The sequence below is a fragment of the Sus scrofa genome, chromosome 16, assembly GCF_054392235.1.
Source record: "Sus scrofa isolate SSC_HxYL_T2T_F1_AM1 chromosome 16, Sscrofa_HxYL_maternal_Yorkshire_Landrace_v2.0, whole genome shotgun sequence".
Taxonomy (NCBI): Eukaryota; Metazoa; Chordata; class Mammalia; order Artiodactyla; family Suidae; genus Sus; species Sus scrofa.
This window is the reverse complement of record NC_139398.1, coordinates 35,782,187-35,794,353: the sequence shown is the minus strand read 5'-3', so window position 1 is coordinate 35,794,353 and position 12,167 is coordinate 35,782,187. Positions and strand designations below refer to the sequence as shown.

Genomic DNA, 12,167 nt, shown 5'->3' with positions numbered 1-12,167 from the left:
TTCCTGGAATAGCAATTAGAAAATATCTAAATTGAAAAAAAGTGTTGATTTGGAGTTCCTGTTGTGGCTCAGTGGTAACAAACCCAACTAGTATCCACGAGGATGCGGGTTTGATCCCTGGCCCCATGATCCGGTGTTGAAGTGAGCTGCAGTGTGGGTCACAGACGTGGCTGGGATCTGGTGTTGCTGTAGCTTGGGCTGGCATCTGCAGTTCTGATTGGACCCCTAGCCTGGGAACTTCCATATGCCTCAGGTGCAGCCCTTAAAAAAAGAGAGAGAGAAGAGGAAAAAGTGTTGATTTTAAAATAACTGAAATGTCTGCATATTTTATTTTGACTTCTAGTCACTAAAAAAGGTTTAAAAATCAAAGGAACTAGAGATTTCCTGTGTCTTTTAGGCTGGATATTACATGTTAATTTCTAACACATTTATGAGCTGTAATTACCCTGGACTCTTGAGAAATTTATGTTAAGGTTTTAAGCACTTATGTATAAAACTATCTAGAGATGTGATAGGAACAAAAAATGAAAAGCAGAGAGCAATAGAAAACTGTACTTAACAAATAGGAAATTAATTGCATCCTACGTTGTGAAAGGGTCTTACAATGCAAACTTCATGAGGATAAGGGCTCTGTTTTCCACACTGTTGTATCATTAACATTTGTATATGGTAAGTGTTCGATGAATATTTTGTTGACTATTGAATTTAAAAATCTAAAAATGATGACAGAGGTACACTTTTTTAATCACATCTTATGCTTCCTCATAAACCTGCCAATCACACATCCCTTTATTTAGGATTAATCTTCCTTCCACAGCCCTAATCACAAATCTCCACAGCTATCTGAAAGTTTTTGTTTTTTCATGCTCTCTCTCTGCTCCCTTTTTGCCCTGCATTGCAAACTTAGAGTTACATTTTGACCACTTGCAGGAAAGGAATCTTCATTGATCAATCTTCATCAATATCTATTATACTGAAAACTGTATTTGTGGAATTTGTAGAATACTAATACTCTGCTCTTTACCTGAGGTTTTTGTTTTGTTTTGTCTAAAGATGAACAAATGTATTGAAAATCCAGGGCTCAAAAACTGGATCTAATTCCAGTGTTGTTCTATCAAACTTCTAACAAAAGTGCTGTGTAAAATAAAATACCTTGTGGTAAGGTATGAGCAAAGACAACACTCTCTAAATCCATTAGAAAAATCTGGGGATGCTCCTGGCTGTTTGGAGCCTCTGAATGTAAAGGCACTTTCCCTTTTTTTTTTTAGGGCTGCACTTGCTGCATATGGAGTTTCCCAGGCTAGGGGTCTAATCAGAGCTACAGCTGCTGGCCTGCGCCACAACCACAGCAACTTGGGATCCGAGCCTCGTCTGCAACCTACACCACAGTTCAAGTCAACATCGGATCCTTGATCCACTGAGCAAGGCCAGGGATTGAACCCACAACCTCATAGTTCCTAGTTGGATTCATTTCCTCTGAGCCACTATGGAAACTCCAAGGCACTTTCACTTTAAAGGGAGCAGAAACCCACAGAGGTAAAGGGTTCTGTAAAAATCTGATCTCGGGGGAGTTCCCGCCGTGGCTTAGTGGTTGACGGGTCCGACTAGGAACCATGAGGTTGCGGGTTCGATCCCTGGCCTCACTCAGTGGGTTGGGGATCTGGCGTTGCAGTGAGCTGTGGTGTAGGTCGCAGACGCGGCTCAGATCCCGAGTTGCTGTGGCTCTGGCGTAGGTGGGCGGCTACAGCTCTGATTCAACCCCTAGCCTGGGAATCTCCATGTGCTGCAGAGCAGCTCTAGAAAAGGCAAAAAGACAAAAAAAAAAAAAAAAAAAAAAAAATCTGTTCTCGGGGTCTCAATGCAGAGGGGAGGAGCTTGGGGGTAGTGGGAAGGGAGGAGCTTTGGGGGCAGGTCCTGCAAAGACACAGTACTGTGCAATATGGCAGAACACAATCAATCAATACTCAGAAGAAACAGCACATCATCTATCTTAGTGAGTAATAAAATCTGAAACAGGGATGTCTGAGAGAAAGAGTTAGATTCATGCCAACTAAAGGAGAGAAGCAGTTTGGACTAAGGAGAGATTGGAGAACACTTGGAGCATACCTTCGGATGGAGAAGGGCTTTGCATAGCTTGATCAAAACCCAACTTTATCAGATCCTCACCAACAGCAGCCACAAACTGTAGGCGAGATCCCAGTGAAGCTCCCGAAACTAGAAGTGGCAAAAGGGTTAGCAGCCAGGCTGACACTGATAGTGACAGCGTGGCAGGGAGGATGGATGGAGTTGGCACCCAGTACCTGGCATGCTCTTAGTACCCGATAATGTTCATTTCTGGTAAATAGCAAGTGAGGATTCTGAACCTACTTTTAATCAATGACTTTGGAAATAGATTGGAATTCAAATCCTTGTTATTTTACTTCTTTGAGTTTCAGTGTCTTCACTTGTAAGTGGGACTCTTATCTATAACAATGAAAATGCCCATGTTAATAACCAGCTGATAGTCATCTCCCAACCTGATGGTCACCTGCACAGGTGTTTCTCTTTCCTAGAGTTAAAAAAATCTAGCAAGCTTGGATTAATTGGTGTAGTTCAGGTTAGGCCTATCAAGATGGGTGGAATGAGATTCTGTGAGCACTTGAGTTTGAATTGGATGGTCTTAATTTAGGTAGTGTTATAGTTTCTGTTAGCTCTTTGAGCATAAGATTCTGTGATTAAACAAAATAGCCAGAAACCTCAGATTTCTTGGGCATGTCACAAAAACGAATTTCAGAGCTTCAGACTTTTCCTCTGAGAGTGGTGTCCTCAGTTACCTTAAGTTCCAGCGGGGAAATCATCCACAGAAATGTCCCTATCCACCAGAGCTGCCATAGTGATGGCCACTTCTGTTTTCCGATATGAGACCCAGGCGGTGTTCCAGATTAGGTCCCCTAAGGAATCCCCAGGGACATGGCTGTTATTAAGATTAATTATTTAAAAGACTCGTTATTTTTCACCTATCCATTGCGTTAGAGGTCTTAACTCGGCTGGCAAATGTGTAACCACTGAAAATTCTTCACAGTCAGCAACTGGAAACAAAAATTCACTCTCTTCCGGTTTTAGATTTTTGTACAGACCATTGAAAGCTGTGGATTAAGTGCATTAGTTAGAATAATATATTCAAGGATTTAAGGAATTTGGGTCTGATTTCGAACTGCTCCACTACCTCTGGCTTGACCTCAGCTCAATTCCTTAATCTTTTGGCTTCTTTCTCCATCTGTGCAAGATGCCTCTGGCAACACAGTGAGTGCAGTAGCTGTAGGAACAAATTAAATAATGGGCTTAATATCACCACCGAGAATGGAGTAAATTGCTCTTTTGTGGGATCCATTAGCTCAACTGAGATTATGAGCACAGGATTCTGGGTCTTTGATGGGCTATAAGGAATAACGTAGCATCAGTTTTAATGTCTTGCTTTGCTCCTAAATGACTCTAGACAACAGATAAAGAATATAGAGAAAGAGAGAGAAAAGCAAGGACAGAGGAGAAGGCTTGGTAAGTCAAAAGGAAGAGATAAAAGTTGAGAGGATAGAGGACTGAAAGGTAAGACATGCAGTGTGAGTGGAAACACCTGCGGAAAAAAGAGGATGGGAGAGGCGGGAAGAGAAACAAGAAAATATTGAACAAGAGGAAGACAAGGTTTTGAGATGAAGATTCTGTCAGACCACCATTCATTGGAGCAAATGAGAGGGATGGAGAAGGGGGATAGAGCAGAGGGTGCAGGCAGGGTTTATTCCAGAAACAGAAGGTTGTGCTAGCTCTCCTCACAGCCCTGGTATGCCCCCCTCCCCAACCCTGGGCTCTGGCTCAGGGAGTTAGCCTTAGCAGCTTGAGGCATTTAAGTTCTCAGAAGCATAAGAATTTTGACAAGATTCTTGAGGTGACTGGTCTTAGGACCCAGGGAGTTAACTAAATGTTAGTCTATCTGGAGAAAGGACCCCCACCTCCCACCCCTTACTCAGGGTACCTCAGATCAAACAATTAGGTCATGTAGGACAGGAGGTGATGAGCAACCCATAAAAAGGATATCCATTTACTCCTCACAGGCCTCTAAGCTTTACCTACTGAGATTAACAGGATTTACTAAAATCACTACCACATGTAGCCCCCAAACAGGCTCACATGTCTGCTTTGGCAGATGTAGAAGTGCTAGTAGAAATGGTAATAATGATAATATTTATTGCTGATATTTGTTGCTTACTCTGTGTCAGGCACATATACCATGCAATCTTCCCAAAGGGATTTGAGGTGCTTTACCATAAAAGATATTATAAGAGGGGAGGAAAAACTATATATATATATATATATACACACACACATACCTTGTCTGAGGAAAACTATAGCGAAAACACTTAGAGCGGTAAGAGTTTTTATAGAAATTAACTCATTTGTCTTCTCTACCACCCTATGATTGGTACTTTTAATAAATCCATTTTATAAAGAAAGAAACTGGGAAAACCAAGATTTGATATTATATCCTTGGCTTGCCTTCGCAGGGCACCACACAAAAATAGTAACTCAGAGCTCTCATTGTAGCTCAATGGGTTAAGAACCCAACATATCGTCCTGTGAGGATGCAGGTTTGATCCCTGGCCTTGCTTAGTGGGTTAAGGCTCCAACGTTGCTGTGAGCTGTGGTGTAGGTCACAGACACAGCTTGGATCCTGAGTTGCTGTGGCTGTGGTGTAGGCTGGCGGCTACAGCTCCAATTAGACCCCTAGCCTGGGACCCTCCATATACACCCTAAGGTGTAATAACAGTACCTAAGTTACAGTGTGGCAGCCCTCAAAAGACAAAAGACAAAAGACAAAAAAAAAAAAAAAAAAAAAAAAGAAAAAAGAAAAGAAAAACAGCACAAATTGTGGGCATAAAATAATTAAAGAAACTAATTCTGCTTATCCAGGAAGTAGTTTAAGTGTAACATTTTGCTGCTTCATTCCCATTCAATTTTAGCTTATATAATCTACCTTCTTCCTTCTAATTATGTAATCATTTCCATTTCATTCTTTGTTTGACAAACATTGAATGAGAACTTCTATGCGCCAGGCTGTTCATATTATACAATATAAATATCAAACAAAACAAATTTGTGTTCTGATATTTATTTGGCAACATCTCAGGTCTTTTATTTAAAAAAAGTAAATATTATATAAAATAGTATTTACAGCAGAGTGGTCTATGACAAGGGAAATAAAAATGGTGTCAATTTCTGCCACTTGAAATTGAGTTGAAATTTCTTTAAGAATCCTCAGTAGTTAATTCACATCTTATACAAGAGTTAAGGAACCTTTACTGCTGTCACCCCAGATAGCAGGACCATATCAAGTGTGGCAGACTGAGTTTGTGTCATCATCAGAATATCGCTAACATTTTTAAAGCCCTTGCTTTGTTACGGAAATATAAAATCTATCATTTCTCATGAAAAGTGTGTATAATAACACTACTCTTACAGTGGTGAGCAGGCCTCAGTATAATGTAGACACTCAGATCCTCCTTAGTAGCTGTGGCAAGTTCCTGAGTTTCCTGACCTATGAAATGGGAGTATACATCGGAGGCAAGTTTTCTGAGAAGCTAATTAAAGCATAAGCTTCAAGGCATCTTTCCAGGCCCCCATCCAAAGCCCTGGCAGGAACCCTAGCAATACATTCACGTGGTCATGTTTTTGTACAACTGGCCAAAGTAAGATATTTTAACCACCATCAGCTAAGTCTGAGGTCTCTTTCCACTTGGATATTCCGTTTGTCGCTTTCCCTCATGTTGGGCGGTGCTGGAACAGCTTGGGTGTGCTGCATTGTTTTGTTTTTCTTTTTTCTTTGGGAGGACCACCCAAATTGCATACATTTCAGGCCTCATAAAACCTGCATCTACCCTAAGGTGTAATAACAGTACCTAAGTTACAGGTGTGTTGTGTGGAATAAATGAGGTATAGGATGGTGCCAGACACATAGTGTGTATCCAACAGATAACTATTATTACTCCTCCAAATGTTTATATATATACATATATATATGCACATGCATAAAACAAAGTCACAGAAGTTAGCATTCTATTTAATATGCTAAGAACTAAACTACATTATTTTTCCCCTTGGAAAGCAATTTTTCAACCCCATGTAGGGGCTGCAACACAATTTTCTTAAACCCTAGCACTTTTGCCTTTGTTGAACCCCTTCCTCCATCAAAAAAATTTAAAATGTTTCCCAAACCACCAAGGACTCAAGGACCAGGGTAACACAAAATCAACCTTATGCATCTTAAACAGGGGTTCAGATACACATAGTAGAAGCATGCTTTGCAAACAGGTTCTTAGGGATAATAGGAAGCATTTAATTTTGGCCTTCAAAATATGCATACAGATGAGGCTGGCTATTGGAACACTAGAGGGGACCTTGTCTTACCCTGAAAACATATTTTTATCTAGGGAGCCCACTTTTCAGTCATTGTACTGGTGGTGTTTTGTGAGCATTTTAGTTACATTATCAACAGGGAAATGTTATTTCAGAAAATAAGCTTCGTTTTGCCAATTTAGAAATTGCTTTGGAATTTCATCCAAAGGTCTCTAAAAAAACACGTTGGCCTTGGTGCTGGTGCATCAAATAAATCACAAATGAAACAAACAAGCTAGCTTCCTATTGAAGGTGTGTCTGCAGAGCCCGGTGACTCTGCGTGCCAGGGGCTCCATCTGGCACATTTCTGAACTTTGCAAAATTAATTGTCGAAGAGAACATCATCAAACGCGTCCGGCATAGAGCGTAAACATCTTCAAACCACGATTCTGCGCCATCAAACGCTCTCCAGCTTATTTCATTTGGTGCCTTACTCTGGAAGAAAATCGAGGCCAAGTGAAACTGCGGAAATGGGAACAATGCAAGGAGGAAAAAAATCTCACCCCATTAAGGGACTTTTTTTTTTTTTTTCTCCGCACAAATAAGCCCACCACGCCTCAGAGGCAAGACTAGGTGGCTCCAGGATATTCTCAGAATGTCCCCGCGGCCCTCTCGGGCTGCACCGGGAGAAGGAAGGTGGCCTGAGTGGCAGCGCCCCAGCCCTTGGGGGCATTTTAGGTAACTCATAAAAACTAAGTAATCGCTCCCCCTGCCCCCGCCCTCCACGCCCAGGCGCAGGGGCTGGTTTTCGTGCACATTTAGATAGGAAGCTAAAACACTGCCCTACGTTGTCCTCTCCTCTTTTGTTATTTTACAGTGTGCACTGACAAGGTTCTGGGGGCCGCTCTCCTCCATGCTGGGCCGCGTCGCGCTAGGCCGGCCTTCCCGGATCCTTTGCACCAGCTGCGCCGCTCCTTTCCCCGACTCTTCCATGACCTTCCAAGATCGGCCTCGAAACGGGACTCTCCGCGGAAGCACCACCCTCGGCGCTCCGACCTCGCGCACCGCCGCTCTTCTGCTCCCAGTGGCCGCCCGGAGCTGAGCGCCGGACGCGCGCGGCCTGGCCAAGGGGCGACAGCGGGGGCGCGCGGGCGGCTTCCGGCGGGGGCGCGCGGGGCGCGGGCGGCGGGGCGGGGCCGGGGGCGGGGCCAGGGCCAGGGCAGCAGCGCCCCCCGCCGAGCAGCGTGCAGGCACCGCCCCCGCGCGCCGCAGTCTCGGCTGGACCGTCTCGCCAGTGGCCGTGGCCGTTACTGTTGCCTCCGCGCGGCTCTGGCGGCGGCGGCGGCGGCTCCCGAGGCTCGCGGAGGGCAGCGGGCCGCCTCTCGCCTGTGGCGGCCGGGAGAAGCCCAGCGCTGGGACAAGGGAGGCGAGACGGCGGCGGCGGAGGCGGCGGGTTGTGCCCGGCCCCCCTCCTCCGCGCCTCCAGCCCCGGGCGACTGCGGACTCTGGGCAGCCCCCGGGCGGCGGCCGAGGCGGCCAGGCTGACGGCCAGGGATGGCCAGATAGCGGCGCGGGAGCGGCCCGTGAGTGCGGGGAGCGGGTGGGTGCGGTGCGAGAAGTGGGAACCGCGGAGCCTGGAGCCCGGTCCCGTGGGCGCATCGCCGCGAGCGCCCAGTAGCCCGTGCGGGTGGGGGGCAGCGCTCCGGCCGGCTCTGGCCTCGGGGTCGGGGAGCGTCCGAGAGGAGTGACCGGGAGCAATGGGGGGGGGGGGGCAGGCGCTCCAGGTCGCTCCGCTCTCCTCGCGCCCTTGGGCCACCCTCGGCTCCCGGAGGACGCCGGCTCCCTGGCCACGAACTTCTGCTCCACATAGGGCAGTAAGTTCTGAGGCCACAGGCTACCTGGGGGATGGGAAGGAGCTTTAATTTTTATTTTCCCTAGCAGATGTAATCATTCGAGTGTTTTCGTGACCCCGTGCCTCTGCTCTTCGTTAAACTAGTTCTCTGTACTCATGGTGTATTTGATTTACCTGTATTTTTATGTGCTTCTATGCGAAGGCACTATACTGATTAAATCCAGAGTTAAAGGATTGGCGATGAAAGTTACGCTTCATTAATGATGCCACTTTTAATATGTTGTTTAAAAGGACAGAGCTGGAATCATGAGTTCTGACGGACAGAAAACTCTGCGCTTCAAATGTTGTGACTTTATGCCTGGGCTTGAATAATGTGATTCTCGTCCCCACCTTTGGTTACTAAAAATATATGAGATGTTTTATTTACAGTTGGATACCTGTGTGCCTTTTTGTATGGTGTGATTAATGCAGTCAAATATTGACATATTATATACTGTTATTGAATGGCATTTGTATGGAAATGATTTTTTTGCATATTTTAATGTGGTCTGTTAAGATACATTTTTCAGCAGAAAGGTTTCAGGTTAAGGTTTGCTTTCCGATTTGCTCATTTTCAGTTTCAGGTTTACTTTTAATTTTAAAAAAACGCTTGGAGTAAAATTAATGTCACTTAGTAGTAACATTTAATTAGGGGTCCAAAAATGATTCCTAGATTAATTTAAAGCAACCCCCCCCAAAGAAAAATTAAGCGTTTGTTTGGTGCAAATGATGCTTGCTCCTTCTCTTAAAGAATGATTTTGCCACAGATCTGAAATCACATTTCACTCGTATCAGAGGGTTCGTTGTCTTCTTTGTAGAGGAAAAGAAACCTAAGTGTAGTGTGTGTTTTTAAAAACACTGTCCTCTTACTTGTATCTTACGTTGACTTTCTGTTTTATAGCCAAGGGGAAGCTGTGTTGATTTGGAGACTTCATTAAGTAGTTACAAGCCCAATTTAAATTTTCCTTCCAAGAACTGATTTGAGGCTTAACTTGCTTTGTAATAGGTGAGATCATAAGCATGGCACTCTCATTAGTAGGGCTGTGAATTCTTTCCTGGGAAATAGGGATCAGGTTCTGTGCTGTTAAAGGGAACAAACCTGTGTGATTTTTGAAAGCTTTAGCTTTTTGATGGTCATCCTTGAATAATATGTTAGTAATGGTATCAATTCAGTGTATCATGTTAATTTGCGGAACAGGCAACCTGAGCACCTGAGGAAGATTCAGTAGATGAAAGAAGCTGTAGAGTAGAAAGTACACCTGTCTGCCCCCAGACCTCACAGCACCCTCTTCTCCCCAGCACCCAGGGTTACTAGTGCCTTGTGTATATCTTTCCAGATAAAGCCTATGCTAGTATAAACATTGTGTATGTGTTCTTTTTATTTGTCTTTCAGCAAATGAGGACACATTGTATACTCTGTTCTGCGCCAGCTCCCCCACCCTCCGCCTCCCCCCACAGTACTAAAATCTTGGCAGTCTTGATATCAGTACCTAAGAGCTGTCTCATTCTCTAACAGCTGCTGAGTACCCCATTAAGAATGAGCCATAATTTATTTAACCTCTCTCTATTGAGGGATGTGTAGGTTGTTTCTACTCTTTTGCTATAGAATGTTAGTTTTTGAGGTTTTTAAGTGGATTTCAATTATTCCCAAAGGCTCAAGGGCAGCAGTAACTTATTTTTTGCATCGTGTTCCAGGAAATAAATGCCCCCTCTCTCCAACATACCTTTTGCTTTGATAAAATTCAGAGTGATCCATAAGGATGAGCCATTGAGGCCAGTTACTAAGGTCATAGTCCTTTATTAACACCTTAGCTTTTTGTTTCAATAAAAGAACAGATATAGAAGTTAAGATAACCTGTCAGAAAAAATTCTTAAGAGTTTAACTATTTTGAACATGGAGAAAAGGCTCATACCTTTGATTCAGTTTAAGAGAAAGACTTTTTGTGTTTCATAAAACTTGTTTGTCATTAGGCGCTAATATTCCTGCCTTCTTTGGATTATCACCATATGTCATATTTTAATGTTATAATATGGTTATAAATTGTACACTTTGGGAGAAGGTTAATAATGACCTCTTAAGGAGGAGTATACTTTTAGAAAATATTTGGCCTTTTCTTTTAAATTAAAAATTGAGGTCCCTTAGAGTGCTTTTAAAACAGTAAATTGTAGAAGTAAGACTATTAGCTAGCTAGCACTTGAGCCAAATACATTATAAAATTTGAGTATTAGCCAGTGATGAGGTTTATATTTTCATTATGCTTATTTTTGAGAGTATTTTTAGGACTAATGTAAAGAGCTATAATGATTTTTTTCTTTAACTGACCGAACAAATCTTTTAGCATTTAAGGTGTTGTCTTTTTTTGTTATTTAATACCTGTCATTGTACTACAAAACTGCTAATGTCACCTGTATTTGCTCTTCTTAAATAAGTCTTTACTGAGCAGCTGTGACATTCCAGGCAAGTTTCTAGGGACTGGGAATATAGCAGTGCAGAGGCCAGATAGACTCTGCTGTAATGAGTTTACATCTTAGTGAGGGAGATGGACAAAAAGCAGAGAAGCAGTAAAGGAGACAATATCAGATGGTGATGAGTGCTGGGGAAATAATATAATAGGACCGCTGTGGCAAAGAGGGGGAGAGTTGGAGCTGCTGTCTTAGACTGAGAGGCCCTAGAAGCCTCTCTGAGATACAGAGTTTTGAACAGAAAGTTGAGTGTGTTTTTGGAGATCTGGAGGGATGGTGGCTCCGCCAGAGGGAATGGCACGTGCAAAGGCCCTGCAGTGGGATTGAGCCTCGCTTGCTAGAGAAACAAAGGTCTGCCTGTGTGGCTGGAGTTTATGATGAAAAAGTGGCTGTCAGGAGAGAGTGAGTTCTGGGATCTGTGTCCTGGGTGTTTGCCTAGGTCAGGGGGCTCTTAGAAGAAATGGAAAAGACCTGGGTGCTGCTTCTCCAGCTGCTAGAAACTCCAGGAGGCCTGCAGAAACCTGCTTGTTCCTGATTGCTTTCTCTGTGCCCGGAACAGCCTTGGTCAGGAGGGGCTGTGAATATTTATCAAATTAATGGATAATTAGAGAGTTTAAAAGATAATCTTGCCTGGCTTTGGTCAAAATACCTAGATTTGGGAGCCTTACCTAAGCTTTCCATCTTGGGTCTGGCCCTTGACATTACCAAATCTATTCTACTAGTAACACATCCTCGCAAATTATTGCTTTAAGTCAGCTGCATTTGATTTCTGTTCCCTGAAATTCAAGGATGAAGCCTTAAAAACGTGCGTAATCTTCCAGGATGTTATGGTGATTTCTGAGTAATTTAATCAGAAGCTCCATCTTTGATTTCCATGAATTAGCCATTTGCTACAGTGTAGAATTTTCAGAGATGCCTTTTTATATAGCAAATGTTTTAATCCTTTTGGGCAGATGACAGACCAGTGAGCACATAAAATATATGTACTTTATGCAGGTACATTTTATTCTCACAGGAACAATGTGTACATGTTCTATTTTAGGGAGTATCAGGAACTATGGTATTTCCTTTTCCCAATTTCTAGTCCGTTTGTCATTCTAAATATATGTTCCTTTATATTAACTCAAAGCTGAGGAAGTGAGTTTTGTTCCAAGAAGTTGTTATACTTGCATAATAAGAATCTGTTATCTTTTTCTTAACTGTGACTTTTAAGCTCCTGTTCAATATCAGGTGTTTCGTAATCTTTCAGAATGAGGGTTTTTGATGTATTTCCTACCCTAATTGGTTGATACCTGAACCCAGTCAGTTGTTCCCATTTAGGATAATTTTACCTTCCTGCATTCTCTTCTCAGCCCTGTGCTCACATTGTGTAAAGGATGGATTCTGTGACTGTGAAATCTTAAGTCAAGTCACTTTTGTCACCCTCCTTACAGTGGAAGCTCTTCAGGCA

General features: G+C 43.3%; 2 protein-coding genes across 5 annotated transcripts in view; one reads left to right on the top strand and one right to left on the bottom strand.

Annotated features, from left to right (window-relative positions):
* Nucleotides 1-12,167, top strand: part of LIFR (LIF receptor subunit alpha) — a 367,688-nt gene that overhangs the window by 267,443 nt on the left and 88,078 nt on the right. Inside the window, exon 1 of one of the 4 annotated variants that reach the window (XM_085002123.1) lies at nt 7,666-7,946. The exons of the other annotated variants lie outside the window; for them this stretch is intronic. The gene's annotated coding sequence lies outside the window, so the exon portion shown is untranslated. Of the gene's footprint in view, nt 1-7,665; nt 7,947-12,167 lie in introns of those variants that run through there. 4 annotated transcript variants of the gene reach the window in all.
* Nucleotides 6,347-9,392, bottom strand: LOC146395508 (uncharacterized). Its single transcript, XM_085002005.1, has 3 exons — nt 9,354-9,392; nt 7,252-8,257; nt 6,347-6,858 (listed from the first exon to the last, which is right to left on the bottom strand). Exons 1-2 carry the CDS (start codon nt 9,390-9,392, stop codon nt 7,295-7,297), a joined length of 1,002 nt encoding a protein of 333 aa, XP_084858131.1. The 3' UTR covers nt 6,347-6,858; nt 7,252-7,294.

What these genes read in the sequence shown, in the direction of transcription:
- LOC146395508 (XM_085002005.1), bottom strand. Translation starts at nt 9,392, where the DNA reads ATGACCATCAAAAAGCTAAAGCTTTCAAAAATCACACAG. An exon ending in AGCTTTCAAAAATCACACAG is followed by an intron (nt 8,258 to 9,353) that starts GTTTGTTCCCTT and finishes TCCCCCAGGTAG; the next exon opens with CCTGTGGCCTCAGAACTTAC.